At 43.1% G+C, this 16,420-nt stretch overlaps 1 protein-coding gene across 1 annotated transcript in view; it reads left to right on the forward strand.

The window, feature by feature from the left end:
* Positions 1-16,072, forward strand: part of BBC3 (BCL2 binding component 3) — a 42,285-nt gene extending 26,213 nt beyond the window's left edge. The window contains exon 4 of the mRNA XM_085625630.1: positions 12,961-16,072. Coding sequence (XP_085481756.1) covers positions 12,961-13,068 — 108 coding nt within the window. The 3' untranslated portion in view covers positions 13,069-16,072. The remainder of the gene's footprint in view (positions 1-12,960) is intronic.
* Positions 16,073-16,420: the final 348 nt, after the last annotated feature.

A 16,420-nucleotide genomic window follows, 5' to 3' on the forward strand; every position in this document is an offset into this window, starting at 1 on the left:
ATCTGGTGTATCCTTCCAGCCTCTATGCAGGGTTGGCATGCAAGGTGCGAGTGGCTATTTTACACCTCAAAAGTGCACTAAATCATCACATATTAAAATCTTTATTTCAGAAAATGTATTGCCTGTAGGCAACACTCATTTTAATTTTTTTTCACTGAAGCAGGTTTTTTTAAAAATAAACAAACAAATTAGTTTAGGCAAGGTTCAAAATGAAAGCCAAACCTCCTGGCTTTGCCGATGCCTGTTCTTGTCCTTGGGAGGTTCCTGCTCAGTTCTAATTGAGATAAAGGCGATTTTCCAAGCTTTCCATGTTACGAAAATTAAGATGTTCCTTCGAATTGAAACGGGCAGAGTCCAGGAAGGCAGCTTTACATCAACAGCTTGCAGAGGTGACCATCAGACAGGGCGAAGCCAGATACATTTCGAATTTGATTTGATGTTCACCATATTATGTAAAATTGCATTGTTCCTGTATTAAGGGAACCTTATACAATTGTAGCTCACTGAGACAGTTCAGCAAGTTTAGTGCTACCTTATTATAGCGGTGTGCAACCGGTACGTCACTGAGTTGAATCCCTGCAGAGGTGGCTCAATGTTCCAGCCTACTAAGGTCTATTAAAATAGCACTAGTGGGTTTGGAAATGGTAGCACTTGCCATTTAGCGCTCTATGAAGTGACAAAGTTGTGGTAGCAATCGCTGTGGAAAATATATCAGGTCATTATTGTCACACAAACAGGAAGTTTCAGCCTCTCCAATCCCGCTGTGGCGCTCCTCTCATACGGAGGATGGCATTTCCTTATTTTACGAATGCAGGCACAAAGTTTGGATGTAAATGTTGGTTCATAAGAAAAGTCAACTTTTAGATTGCATGGGGGCCCCTCAGAATTATTCACAGTTATTATATTCAATTGCCAGTGTTTATATAGAACTAGACGTATTTAAACATTGCAGATAAGTTCTGTTACCGTTTTAAAAATTAAATCAAATGCATGATTGCCAAACATACTATTCTGGTCAAGCAGGCCTTACTAACACGTACAAGTATGCACATTGTGATTATCAGAAGTGGGGTGGGGGTTTTGAAAAATATTGGGAGCCCCTTTCCTTTTGACACATGATCCCAGCCAGGATATAAATGACAAAACATGTAATGACCCATTACAGAGCGGCTTACTGCTGCTCACTTTTTTAAAATTAAATCAAAGCACTATTATCAGCATAAAGCATCTTCTGGCTAGAGCCTGGCTCCCCACCTCCAGGATCACTTGAGGCCCCCCTAGGGGGGGGCCGCCCCTCAGGTTGAAGACTCCTGCTCTGGAAGGACACACAACTAGCTGGGTCATTTGGAAAGGCACAAGAGCCACAGCCACTATGCGACCGCACTGCCACAGCTGACTGGGGTTAGACAGGGCCACAAGGCCCGAACCCCCACTGAGAACCACCACAAAGATACCACACACTATGCACTCTATATTCACACAGGTCAGGCTTGAAGACCCTCTGCCTCACCACAGTACCCCTCCATGCAGATAACCCGCCCCCTATAAACCACCCACCCCAGAATAATGTCTGCACAGGCTAAGTAACTGCCAGACACCAAGCTATACAAATACCCAGTTACATAAAGCAAAATCTATTACAAGCTTATATATATATAATCTGTGCAGGGTGTCTCGAACAACTTAGACATTCTCAAAGTGCATTAGGGCACTCAAAATGTCAACAACACTCCCTCTTGTCACATTAGATGAACTCAGACACAAGGCGGCAAACGATTCACACTATAAATATAAAACATAAAATAAAACACCAATAGTGTAAGCGCTTATGTTTAACCACCTGCAGGGTCATTTAGGCTGGTGTAAACAAAAGGTGTAAAACTGCAAATGGTTATAATACTATTTGTTACGGCAGTCATCGGGGGAGGGTAGGGCATCATGACCCCTTCAAGGTTTTCTCTCGTGAGTCATGGCCAACCCAATAGATAACTATGGTAATAGAACAGTTACTTGTGTGTGTGTGTAAAAAAAATCATGTAAATGTGTACAGTAGTTTAGAAGAATTTTAAAATATAACGGTTATATATATGTAGCAGGAATACAAACGCACAATGGTTGCCCACAGACATAATGACGTACTAGGAACTGATTGGCTGTTAAGAACTGAGTAGTCCCTTTTTCTGCCATCTTTAAAGCTTATGGACTTTTCACGACAGGATCCTTGGAACAGCCTATGTGGGACATGCAAGTTGCTTAAGTTACCACAGAGGATATGACTGCACCCCCCAGAAGGGTGAAAAAAGACGTAATGTGCTACAGAAAGTGTGTACTTTGTGTACCAAGTTCCTTAAACATCTGAAAGATAGAAGACTTAATTTCCAATGTCGAGGACTTTTTATGCTACTTACAAATAGGGGCCCTAAATTGCACCGAACATAGCAACCAGTCATGCTAACTATGACTGGCACCGCATAGGATAACGGCTGCACTGCACTGCAGAGCCACACCATGAAGTACAGTACATTTCATATGTAGTTCTGCAGTCATGCTCACATAGGTTTATCATTTGTATAGCCTAGAAATGTATTAACAAAATTTAAATCAAGGAATCTTATGGTTAGAAACTTTATTTTATACAGATAATTTACGCACTGACTATATCGATGATGCGAGTTATTCCTACACACGTGTGTAAGATGCATGAGCGGGTGCTTCCTAACGTGTGTGAGTATGTGGGGCTGCTGTTGCCTCCTTTACTGTTGAAGCGTCTATTTTCCGACGCGGGCCCACTCTTCATAAACTCAAACCTGGCTCCAAATGAAGGGCCCTCGAACTCCTCCGCCCCTCCCTACCCTTCGGAGGCCTGAGCCCTGGGGCGGCCTGACCCAAACCTGGGCCTTATGGTCTTCACGGCGCATCTAATTAAAATGATTTCACAATCTCGGCCTGGGTGTAATTATGCGCCATTAGTGTCTCGGCTTCATAAAACAAGGCAACTCTCTTGGGGGGAGGACTTTTGTCTGCTGCGATGGTTAGAGGCGGAGGGGAGAGAGCTCTGTTCGTACCATGTCTGTCTGGCAGCTCTTTTTTGTAAGTTCAGTCAGAGTTGATGTCTGTCAATTAGTGACTAAAATGACTGTGTAACCAGGAGAGGCCAGGTTACCAGAGCAGGGACAGATAAGAGACTGCAGGCCTGTCAGGAATTTTAAACGGAGAAAGGTAGAAGCGTGCTCACCACAACGAATATTAACACAGTTTGATCCAACGGGAAGGTTTAATTCTTGTTTTCCCCACAATTGAATCCCCGTTTTTTTATCCACACGTTATTTAGACATTATTGGTTGCGCGAACAGAATAACAGGATCGACCAAAGGGAAAAAATGTCAGTCGAGTTAATAGGCAATGAAGACCGGTAACAACACTGCTTGAAGTCACTACCCCTCTGCCTCTCACTCGTGTTTTCTTTGGCAGCTTCATGACACACTCTCGTCAGTTTACAACTTTTGTTGTCTGGTCGTCAGCACGGTTAACGCGTGCCTCGCATGCACTTGTTATCTCCTGTTTGCTTGGAGTAGGAAGAGGCTTTTTGCACATAAATGTCCCCTCTTATTGTCAACCCCACTACGCCAGTGCGGAGAAAATGGGACATTTGATGTTTGTAGTTACTTCTTTGCTGTACAATAACGATGCGTTTGCAGAAACTCACTGAGACAATACAGATTAGACAAAGTTTTCAAGCTTCCCTTTTCATCCCGTTATTAAATCAGGACTACAAGTCCCATAATGCACAGAAAAAAACAGGATTGCAGGAGCTATTCAGACTTGGGCTTTGGAAGTTGGGAACTCTGGGTGAAACTCCACTCTAGTTAACTGTGGATAAATCACAGGGCCGTCGCTGGACTGAACCAACCCCATGATACATCAGACACTTAGAGTGATCCTGGTCTGATGCTGTTTCTGCATTGCAGTGATTGGTGTTGCTTGCTGTCTCAGTGAGCAGGAAAATTACAGGTTTCACCTGCTCTGCTCATTGCACCTGTCACCCACCCTTGGTTTGCAGCCCCAGGGGCAGATTTGGAACCACTGCCCTTGTTTTACTACTCCTAACATCAGAACTGAAAGCTTATTTTTAGACTCTTGGCTTGATATACAGCCGGAGGTCCTCATTTAAATCAGATTTTGCAATGATGGGATTGTTTGCTTGCCAATGGGTGCGGCTAAGACCGAGGTAAGGGAGGAAGTATTTCTGGTGAAGTAGTTGTTTTTAGTTTATCCTGCATTTAAAGCATGCGCAGAAAAGAGCCATGGGGTTTAATGCTTTAATGTACACTTATATATTTAGTTGGCGACTTTTGCCAGTTAAATGCAGTTCCCTAGTAGGGTGGAAGAAGACCATAACTTGTCCAAGATCGTGTTGTGCGAAGGAGTGAAGGCAGGAGTTAACCTTAACCTGTACTTAAGAGTTCACAGCCTGAACTGCAGGTTGATGTGAAGCAGATTTGATCACTCATATCAGAAACAGGAAGGCATAGCAGAAACATATTACTGGTTCAGCAATATACTCTTAAGAATTAGCAGAACTATTTCATGTTCAGAAACGTTCAGTTCATGGAAAGATCATTGCAGTGTCGAAAACCCGCTAGGTAGATCTGACCTCACAGAAAACATTGCTTTTAAATTAAAATACACTTGAGTTCCGTGATGGTGGGTGTAGGGTCTGAACTTCTGGAGCCATGCCAGATTTTCATGTAAGAGGGCCGGAGCCATGCCAGGTTTTCAGGACAACCATAGACAATCCATATTCCATTTAGGGGCCGATTCCGAAGCGGGTCGGAAGGGCACCGAACGCGATCCGGACAGAAAACTACGAGCCGTACGCGTTTTCCGTCCGACTCGTACAGCTGTACGAGCGAGCAAGTACGATGCGGCCGTAAGCTAACCGTGGAGTGCAATGGATACGATTTATGACCGAGCCAGTACGATGCACACGTCGGACAGCCGGTGCAACGTCCAGGAAGTTGCCTTTGGGGTTCCGCATCGGACCCCCTGTCACCCGCAGCTCTATGACTCGGACACAGGGGGAGACCCAAGGGTCTCCCCAACACAGGCATGTACGGTGCGGATGGCACCGACACGTACCCACTGTAGGGGGCGCCCTTGTGCGAGATGTACCCATTCAGTCAATGGGAGCCCATGTACGCGTCGTACGACCGGCTCCCATTGACTTCTATGGGAGTTCGACCGAACCGAGTCCGGCAGCATACGGCCGCATGGTTCTCGCTCGGTCGGACTGCAGGACTCCGGCTCGGTCGGAAAACATTCCGGATCCGGCTCGGTCAGAGAGCTTTCTGACCCGGATCGGAATAGGCCCCTTAATGTAAACTTTTTTATGTGTGGGCTTCTTAACGCACTTGCCATTTCTAAGCACTGTAAAATACAGATGTACTGTTACCAAATTTAATGGGACCCAATTTTCCAACCTCTGAAAAAAATGGCAAGTTGTGTGTGTCCTTTAGTGGCCTTCCGTTCACTGTGTGGTGGAGTGGCAGTCATTGTATGCAAGTTCCACTTGTCTAGATAGCCTCAGTAGCTGGAAGGGTTCTGTCTCTGCTGGACCTATGCTGGACACCAACACCCGAGTTAAGCTCTTTTTGGTCATTGATGGGTACCCACCGTGCAGCCTGTCAATTTATTAATTGCTGTAGGCAATACAGTCATGAATATAATGAACTATTGACCATCACGAGCTGTCAAAGGTACAGTTAACTACTTACTCGTGGAATTCAGAGGGGGGTGTCCTGATTTTCTTCCCCTTGACCGATGGTCAGTTTTCAACTTTTTCCAAGTAATCAATATGCTACTCAAAGATCAATAATTAGAATGAGGGACAATGCAGAGAATAGCATTACAATTGTTAAAGGTGCCTAAATTGTTTATCTCATCTCCATGATTTGCAAGGGTGGCACTGCCTGTTTACAACCAGCGGTGTACCAAAGGTGCACACAAGGAAAATGGGACCCTGCTCTTCAGTGAGGTAGTGCAAGACAGCTATAATTGGGTATAAAGGTCAGGTAATACCTCTGGGTCCCAGCCTCACTGCTGCATTGCTGACTACGCCTCTGTGTATAATGTGTAGCGACTCATTGAGGTTGAGGTGAGAAAGTGTTTGTAATGCATTCTACTCATTAGTAATGTATGGGTTTGCCAGCCTTACCCCGAGTACAGAGTTCTAATAGCTAAAAACTGCAAAATGGAAATAAAAAGTGTGTGTAACATAGATTTGGATAGTGCAGTATTGCCATTGTTGGTATGGCCTCCTAATGTTACCAGGATTGGGTACCTTCATCCTCTCAAATCGTAGATTTCATTACATAGACTGAAGTCTGTTTTCTTTTTAAGTAGAATCTTCAGTAGTGTGGGTAGAGTTTCTGGTTGTGGTGTTTGGGGTGCGTAGTCAGAAATCTTTACCATTTCTGATCCATGCCATGTGGCCATGTGGAATTCTAGCAAATGCATTGCCGGACTTGAGATTTGTGTATCAGGTAAAAAACTATGGTGCCTCGTTGGGGTCCACAGGATCCCTTTACTGTGGGATGTTTGTTTAATGTGTTACGGGCCTTAGAGAGGTGTTTTGTTTTATGGGGAGTAGAGCATTGTAGTGACCTCAATGAGGTCCCCTCCTATTGCCTCTTAGCCGTGTTGGATGTATGTACATTGTTCTGTCTTCTCATGTAAGGTGTATTATGTTCAGTTTTGTCGTACGGAAAGCTGTGAGGCTCAACCATAGTGATATCTGAGCTGTGTTCGACTGATATGAGCGTTTATCCCGTGATGTATATAACCCTCAGGTGACAAGACACTCTGGGAATCTGATTACGAAGAATTATAAGACACTCTTTAAATGGCTCCTATATTCCATTTGACTGTTAGAGCATTTACTTCTGCAACTGGGGACAAAATATTATCTCATGCTGTCTTGCTGCTACAAGGCAGTGATAATATTTGTGCGCACGAACTCACAATCTTCCCAGGAAATAGTTTTCAAAAACGTTTCCAATCGTCATGGCAAACGAAGAGTGGTACATTTGATCTTATGCATATCAGAAAAATCGCTAGTATGAGCAAATGCAATAATGTTGTAGATGTCGACGAGTCACATTTACCGGCGCATGCACTTGACGTTGTCAGTAAACTAGAGAAAGGGGAAATAAATAACGTCCACAGGACCACGCACTTTAGTTAGGAAAAGTTAGGACAAGACCACAACAGCAGCCACCCCCTTGCACAGCTCACTTTCACATTTTGTCACCGTTTGTTTACTTCAGAAAGTGTTTGGGCTTCAGTGTTTGGGCTTCAAATGAAATCGTGCAATGAAATCAAACCAAAGTTCAGCACTGAATAAAAACTAATCCAAAAACCAGCCGAGGACACAGAACAGATTTCTAAACGCAGTACAAGGCCCGTTGCAAGCCGCCAGGCTGCACCAGTGTGGCCTTGTCCTTCCGGAAGAACAGCCGCCTTGAGTGCCCGTGAGCTAAGTGTCCCTCCCGGCCCGAACTCAGCGCCCTGGGCCTGAATAGATCTACATACCCTGGACAAGTGACGCTCGTGCCGGCAGCGCAGTTATATATCCCAGGCTATTAATATCTGGTGAGTCAGCTCCCGGTCTCGTGCCGTCTGTGCGCGCTCCGCCCCGTGGCCTCTGGCTTTGGCTCCGCCCACACCACCGTGACTAAAACACAGGGCCTGCCCTCCGTCTGTGACGCGGCCTCTGGCACCGCGCCGAGGCCTCCTCCGTCACCTGCCCTTTCCCACACTCGGCGCGCCTGTTTCTCCAGAGGACAGTGCCCGCTGCCCCGGCAGACTGCCGAGGCGCAGGCAGCGAGGCGGGAAATCAGAACTGTAAATCATTCACTTTATAGCTCCGTGCTTCCAGACACGCGTCGCAAAACCTCGGACTCTGAGGTAAAACCCACCTCTTGAATGTGTAGAGGCGATGCTACAACTCAGTAGATTGAAGAAGCTGCGGCAGGCTGTGAAGCCTTATTATCATCGCTTCAAAGGCCTACTAAGCCCACCTGCCTGCTGTAGGCACTGTAAGACAATACCAGTGTTCCCCCAGTTTGGTCACTTTTATATTCACTTCTCTCTCCCTCCAACCGTGCCAGCTCAGGACCACAACTACACTCAGAATCTCAGAATGGACAATCCTGTGCAGTATCCAGCTAAGCCATATGAAATACCATAAAGTGTCCTGCAGGCCTGTTTAAAACTAACATGAAAGCCATAACATTTTGCGTTTCTCTTTTTCACTTTATCAACCAATTCTCTACAGCCCAAAACATGATAACTGCACCCAGAGCTGACCCTTGCTCATATTGCGTGCTGGATGGAAAATAATTGCTGCACTTGCTGTTGTTAGTGTAAAATGGGGGACCAGAGGGGCGCTTTTCAAAGGTCAGTCCCTGGCTGTCTACATCAAAGCAGTGACTTGCCTCTGAATGTAAATATCTTGCAATTCCCCCTACTCACATGAATCATCCACCATTTAAGTCCATCAGGCTGGTGCCAAGCTGTTTGTTGGGGTGGGGCGGGGGTGATGGTGTATGGCAGCAGGGGGTGAAAGGTAGATGGGAGGGCACAGAAGGTGGCTCATAGGGTGTTAAATACAGCATTTGCAGGACGTTGAAAATGATTAGAACAACTTAAAAGTAAATTGCTGGCACCAAGGTAGAGGGATGTTGCTGTGTGCAGGACCTTAATGCAGAAGAAGTGCCTCATGACCCCTCTTAGGATTGCCGCCCTGGGCCCAGCTCGCCCATCTTAAAAGCCGGCCCTGACCGCACCTCTCTGGTCATCATACACACCATGGAAACACTTACCACATAGCATCGAAACAAAGACACCATCTTTTTGATCACACAGCCTACAAGGCCCCAAATAGGGGTAGTAAGCACTACATAAATACTGCAATACAATACAATAGTTCTCTAGGAGCCTTTGATGAGCAGGAAAGGGGAGTGAGTAAAATGTTATTGTAAGACTGAGGAGAGTGCAAGAAGATGAGAGAGAGAGAATCATAACATTGAAAGAGAAGTACTGGCAAAGCAACAGAGAAGCATAACACTGATAAACTTTAACTTAAAAAAATATCACACTGGATGCGACCTCAGAGGCCAAGGTTTGATTGATTGTGGAGTCCAATTATCCCCTACGAGTCTCCCTCATAAGCCCTGTAAACCTTAACATAGGTAAACCATGTTCTAAATATATTGATTGTAGAATATAGCAGAAAAAGCAGTCCTGCAAGATGAGTGGTCTTGTCCACACTAGTTGGGCTGGTGCGGGCACACAGGAGCAGGGCCTGTGTTAAATTCAACACATAGTCCTGACATACGTAAATTTCAGGAAGGCTCGCACTCCACAGTTTCAGTTTTCAAAAAAGCTTTATTGGAAACTGAAACTATGGTCTGCGAGCCTTCCTGACTTTTGTGTTGACTGTAGATTATGTACATCTAAGCAGATGGGAAGAGTTACTCTCAAGTATTTTATAAACTGTGCTATATAGTGACTAGACATTTGCTGCAACCAGAGTCTTTCTTTGAGGGTTACTGTTATATTGCACAGTTTATTGGTGTAATTAGTTTTTAGACATTTTGCCCATAACCAAAAACTATGTTTGTTTGGTGCATTTGTCCTACTGCTGCAGTTTACGAGGAGCATTTACTCTTGTCAAAGTGGTATCTATGTTAGCAGACAAACTTTGTTTTAGTCAGTTCACAAACCACCCTGCATTTCCTCATTTACTGGGTGAAAGTGCGCTTGGTTTGCAAACATCCCCTAGCAGTGTCTCTTACATAACAAGGCCAAGCCTTTTGTTTCCTGGCAAAACTTGTGCAGGCTCTATCTGATGTTAAGCTGTCTTCTTGTCCCCTGACAGAAGATCTGGCTCTTACCAGGAGTATTAAAGGGGGTGTTCATGTAAACAAGTTAAGCATACATTTTGTGCTGTACACACTAGCAAACATGTCACTGGAATAAAGTTATATGCCTCGGTGAATAAATTTGGCAGCTAGTTGCAGTTCCATCTGCCTGGTGTGATAGGGGAACCAGAAGACGTGCCATCTGTCTGAAACTGCCATACCAATTATAAAAAAAATATGTATGTCTGAAAGTGTAAAGACTGCAGATGAGCCCAAGAAAGTGTACTGACATATTAATGAGGTTGATTATCAATCAAATACCACACGCATACATACTTGTCTTGTGCACCACTTCTTTACAAAGGTCCTATTTTAGAGTATCATCAGGCTGGTTAAAGTACCTTCCAATGTTTGGAAACATCACAAACTGTTCTGTTTCTGTAAAGGCAAATTGATGGCCTCAGGAAAATGGCGCATCCATAAGCTGAAAATGCAGTTACATATTTAATATCCTGTCTAATTCCTAACCCAAAATGCAATCGAATTGATGAAGAGCAACTACTGCCTCCAATTTTGGAAAACATTTTTTGTGGGACTGTTTATTTATGGCTATGGTCCTCATTTATGGTGTGTTCAGCATATGTAGAGCTCTTTGTGCTGTCATTTTACGGTCACAACATTTATTTCCACAGTCAGCTTTTGTAGCCTGGTCACACTTTTTTTCTAGGAAAACGTAAAGTGTGGCTAGAGGAATTAAATAAACAGTAATTTCTAATGGCATTTTCGTGAATACGGCAGGAGTCTACAAGCCCACTGCTTTACTCAGTGCAGTCTGACATAGCTTCTACTGGAGGTCAGCTACTACATTTTAGTCTGCAGCTCTGCAGTTTTGGAATTTGTTAATATCCAGTTGACCAAATTAAATGAGTCAAGAAGGTGACATGGAGAGTATCACCTCTATTTCACCATCTTATGGTGGCAATGACCAAACAATGAATCATACTCAAGAAATGCACAATCGGATATGTTCTCTTAGTCGGTGGTCTCTTAGTCTGGCTTGGAGTTGACGTTTTATTTGGTAAAAACTTCAATTTCAGAGGCACCATTGGAGGGCTTCAATGCTGTGAAAGGTCTGCCTTCGTAACATGTACCATATATCTGACACCTAACGCCCCTCCCTGTCATGCAAAAAGGCATGGAGGTGGCACTCTGTGCAGTGTTTTTGTTGGCAACTTCATATGGATACGTAGCGGGTCTCCGGATTCCAGGAGTCACAGACCATAACCTTCACGTACGTCACATTCATAGTAGCAACTCAGGATTGCATTCTTCTCATATAGCATGTCAGCACTGTTCATGCGTAGGGACACAACACAGACAAGTAATTGGTGACTATTAAAGAGGCAAGCGTCCAGATGCTTAGTATAGAATTGACCGAGTAAAGGGAGGCATCTAACCCACAAAGGTCTCTTTTGCTTTCCATATTCTCATATGGAGGCCTTCTGACAATTCTTTATTTCCACTCTCATTTCACTGATTTGCTCTAAAAGTATAGTTCTTCATATCTATTAGCACGTTTGGGTTTCAAGTTCCACAAAGCTGCAGTGTGCGAATCTCAAAGTTAAGGGAGATGGCTGAGAAAAGCGTGGACCGCACATAGCAACCAGTTCTTGTTTCCATACCCCATATCTCGTGAGTCAGCAATTCTACTTCTAAATACGACTGTGACTGTCAGAACTGGGCGAGATAATTTACGCTAATTATCAGCTCAGTATTAGATTGCTTCTTGCCTAAGAGACTTTAGCAGCAGATAAGGACTAGATAATGCCAGTGCATACAGTCATTATGCACAAATTACTCACCCTACCCTGCGGTCCTGGCAAACTCAGCTGGCAACTACCTTCAAGGAGACTGTGTAACAGCATCCAATATTCCCAGGTGTCTGGAGGATTGCCAGGTATGCTGCAAGGCGCGTGTGCGTGTAATACAGGTGTGAGGTGCTGGCAGCACAATCCAGCCCAGTTCGACAACATAGCAATGTCCTTTGTTTATTGTCGCCAATGCAGCCTGCAGAGATACAAGTAAATAAACATATAGAGGCTATCAGATTTTGCAACAACACCGCTTAAGGCAAATCTTAAAAGCTTGGCAGGAAGCTATTGGTGGTTGATAAAGGGATTCATTAGGCCAACTTGTTGGGTGGCTAGAGTGATTTATAATGCGGGAAAGTTTGTGGAGGGGGAGTGAAAAGTTTCTTTGAAAAGATGAGTTTAAGGAACTTTAGTAGTTTAAGTGACTGATTTAGAATGGACTCTAGACATTGTTAAACACTGTTAAGAGCAAGAAAGCTTTTGTGTCTCTTTTGTGGAAAGTACATGTATGGAAAGTGGTTTAATTACTCCCATCGCTCAGCATAAGTAGCTCAAACAGAATACAGAGTTTTTGTCATTCAAGACCTACTTTCCCCTCGGCAGATCATTTTTTGATTCTTAAGGCAAGACACCAGTCGTGTTTCTCGAACAGGAATATATTTACAATGCATATAACACAGTTTCAGTAAAATATGACCAACGCTTGGAACATTATGGTCAGTGTGTATGTTCTTGTGAAAGTTAGGCTATCGCTGCTCTCAGACATTCCTCTTCCTTGCTCTTTTAGCCTTATAGAGAAGCGAACAAATGACACATTTGCTACAGTAAACAACTGCAGAATCTGCTGAACAGCAAGCAAAAATGGTTTTAATTTCAAGTCACGGTAGCAGTTGCTCAGTTGTTGCTTTCTACTAGCCATTTGAAACTGTTCCCAGTGAGTGCCGCCTTGCTCTTCACCTGATAACAATCTTGAGAGAAAGTATGTCCAAAACTAAATAATAAAGATGGTATTTTGCTCAGGTGCACTTTCTTCCTTGCTAATTAAAATTATGCTTAGTTACATTGAACAGTGCTTTGAACAAGCTACAGAATTTATATTGCTATATCTGTCATAAAGTTACTTCTGCCTATTTGGTCTAATCACTTTTCATTGTTTTCATTTCCAGGCAATGGAACAACAGGGGCACCGGGTACCCCTTATGTGGCACGTCTACCACTTCATCTCCCAGGTACTTGCTGTGTTCTTCAACCCTCAGGGTGACATCATGCCATAGCAAGAGCCAAACCAGAATCCCGGAAGGTGCTAAAAAAATTCTATCACAGAACGGGTTTCAGAACACTTTACTTCTGCGGGACAGAAGCAGGCAACAAGAGAAAGAAATTGAAGAGGAGAGTTTATTCTTTTGAAGAAATGTAGCAGACTGAAGATTGACCTGTATATGTAAAGCCATGGTTGGTGCATATCCACTGAGCCGGTTAATCAGTGTCTTTGGTAAACAGTTTCCATAAGTTACAAGTCCAAAAGTGTGTAATCATAGGGAAAGGACCAGCATTTGTGCTCCACATTCCTCCAAAACCCAGACATTTTATTAGATGTTTGGTAAAACCTAGGTGCATGACTACCATTGAAAAGGGCTCTTGACAAATTAGGATATTCAAAGTTTTTGCATTGAACTCACCGTTTGTAGGTAAAATGTGAAAGCAATATCTTATTAGTAGACCTCCGTTCCAAACACGAGTTGAAACGTAGAGTCCACTGGTGGTCATGAATGTTTGGTTTTACTCCACATCAATGTGAAAGAACCCAATGCACTAAAATGGTCTAATGTTTATCGCAATGTTCTCATTCCTGCTTATGTGAAATATCGCGATCAAATAGAGGCCAGGGGTTCCAGAAACTGGTCAATTCCGCTCATATTTCAAGAGTGGAATACACTGCTCAGACATATTTCTGCTGAAGCTCTCAACGTCCTTGGGACCTTAAATGCCATCGCTCTTGCAATGCGAATACATGTCGATAAGGCTCTGTCTTCCCAAGGGGTTTGTGACGGTATGATGCGCTTGTTAAATGGGTATAACTGTACCTAACTACTGGATATTAGCACAATTATGTTGCATTAAACAGTATAGCCACTACTTAACAAAAAATGTAGCCACTATTACATTTTCCACTTGTGCAATGTCATCCCACTATGAAAACTCTGCATACCATAAATAGACAATCAAATGTAATATGCACTCCCAATGCATCTTAAAGAGACATTAATGCTCATTATTTTTTCCTTCAATATATTTCTTTACTTTCCAGTTGTGGGTTTGTAAAATTGAACCTTACAGTGAAACAACTGCAAAAAATGTAACATACTGCGCAATCACAGTTATCACATAATGTGATGTTGTGCACAATCCTATAGTAAATCTAAATAGACCATAGCGTCACTGCCTTTTTCACTAAGCTCTAATGAAATGGATTACTATAGAAAAAAAACTATATGAATAATTCCAACCTGAACAAAGAATTTCACAGCCACACGAACAAAACAACTGCTGTATGTTTACTGAAAAGTACTGGAAAGTAGAATGAGCATTCCTCTTTTATTTGCTGTCAGGGCATGATATCTGTAGCAATACATTTGCATTATGGATCTTGTTGATTGAATCACATAATTTCATAGAGTTACGAAACTGTGGCCAAACCCCCAAGCTATCTACAAATTAAAAACGTTATTTAAAGGGGTAAAAAGATAAAGCAGTTAGAATTAGCGCTGCTAGACTGTCTCGCCATCCCCAATAAATAGAAACCTTGGTGTATTGTCACTTCTAAAAGTGCCTTCTGTTTCTGCGTTGCAATGGGCTGTAGCCAAGCCGTCATAAGACTGCAAATAAGGATGAAGTCCCGAGACATCAGAAAAAAAGCAAAATCTGTCCTCCCTCCAAAGGCATTTAGCCATTATTTATTTATTTATTTATTTTGTACCAAAAAATAAAAACGAAAAAAATCTTCTAAATTTAAAAGCACACAATGTAAATACAAAGATAAAAAACACAAGAGATAGAAACCTCTAGCGGCCTTTTTTTGGTTTATTTTTGGGGAGGCTAGATTTTTCATTTTTTCATAGAAGGGTTTTGCATCAACTGAGAGCATATTTTTTTTCTTCCTCCACCAATTGAGAGGGAAATTAGGTCTGCATTACATGCCTCTGCCTTTCGAATGTACAGCAGCCCTAAGCAAGGAGAGTTGACATGGGATGTTCAGCCTGGGGTTGTCTGAATAATTGATAAATGCTGTGTGTCCAAGGACATTCAGAAAGAGTGGATATATGAGAAGGGGAGAAAAGGGCTACAAACCAGTGTCTTAGATCCCAAAAGTCTCCCTTTCCCAAAAAAAGCAACACTTTGGAGTGCACCAACTGCCTCTTCCTTCAGTCAATGAACAAGTCACTCAGGTATAAAGTCACACTGTACACGTAAAAAGTGTAGTTCCATTTCAGACAGACCAAATCGGTCGTGTATGTGATATACTGTATGTATGTACCTGCTTCTTTTTCTAAGGGCTCAAACTGACTTTAACTTTTGTCGGAAGGATGGGGATTGGGGGGTCACAGTAATCAAGACCACCCCTCTAATGAAGTGGATGCCTTTTCGATTGGAGGTTCACCCGCAAATTAAGCTTGAATGGGCTGTGCCGGTTATGATGATTAGGTTGGCAACTTCCAATCTAGTCTGTTCATAATGTTTGAAGCACAGTCTTTCAGCCAACAGAGCAGTTGATTATTTCGTAATTTTTCTCAAGAAGTGTAGAAATGAACCGCTGTTCGTTTCTCAGTAAAACAACTGTCTCAGCCAAATGCTGTTATGGGAAACCCTGATCTTGTACAACATTGGGAAGGGGAAAAGGGATCTAATCTGGTTTATAGCACTAATTCTCGCCTTCACAATCCTCCCGCCCCCTGGGGTGTGAAGGATTCTGTCGATACCATGACTTCTCCTTGCCTCCTTTGTTGAATTTACAATGGCGAATCCTACACAAGGGCCTCAAAGCATTACTATGAAAGAAGGGGATGATTCACATGAAAAGAAATCTACATTTCAGTCTGGTCCCACACTCTTATGGTAGCTGTTTACTTAGTCCAAGAGATGGTGGATAAAGAGAAGTATCCTGTATATATTTTGTACAGTTGTGAACTGGAGATATTTGAATTTTTTGTGTACATTTTTGATTACGTTTTGTACATGGATTTTGTATAATTCATTTTCAATAAAATTGGATTTACGGAAGTCATGTTTTGGAGTTATTAAAATAAATTGTAGATTATGGCATGATGTGTGGGGCTACGGCATGGTCTTCAGGGGAAATCTTATTTGCACACATTTTTTTACTTTCAATATAAGGGAATTCTTACTTAATCAACCGCCATTTGCACATGTCCCTCTCCGGTCCACCGCAGCTTTCACAGCTGATTGTGTGGAGGGAGGAACACACGCCTTAATTACACACTTCCGGGTGGCCACTGGACGGCCGCCATCTTGGGGAGTGTCAAGAATTCCTGTCATGCGAGGGGAGGAAAACGGTAACCAGCGAAAACGGACTACATCTCCCAGGATGCTTAGCGGTTGAGAGGTTAT

The sequence above is a fragment of the Triturus cristatus genome, chromosome 9 (assembly GCF_964204655.1).
Source record: "Triturus cristatus chromosome 9, aTriCri1.1, whole genome shotgun sequence".
Taxonomy (NCBI): Eukaryota; Metazoa; Chordata; class Amphibia; order Caudata; family Salamandridae; genus Triturus; species Triturus cristatus.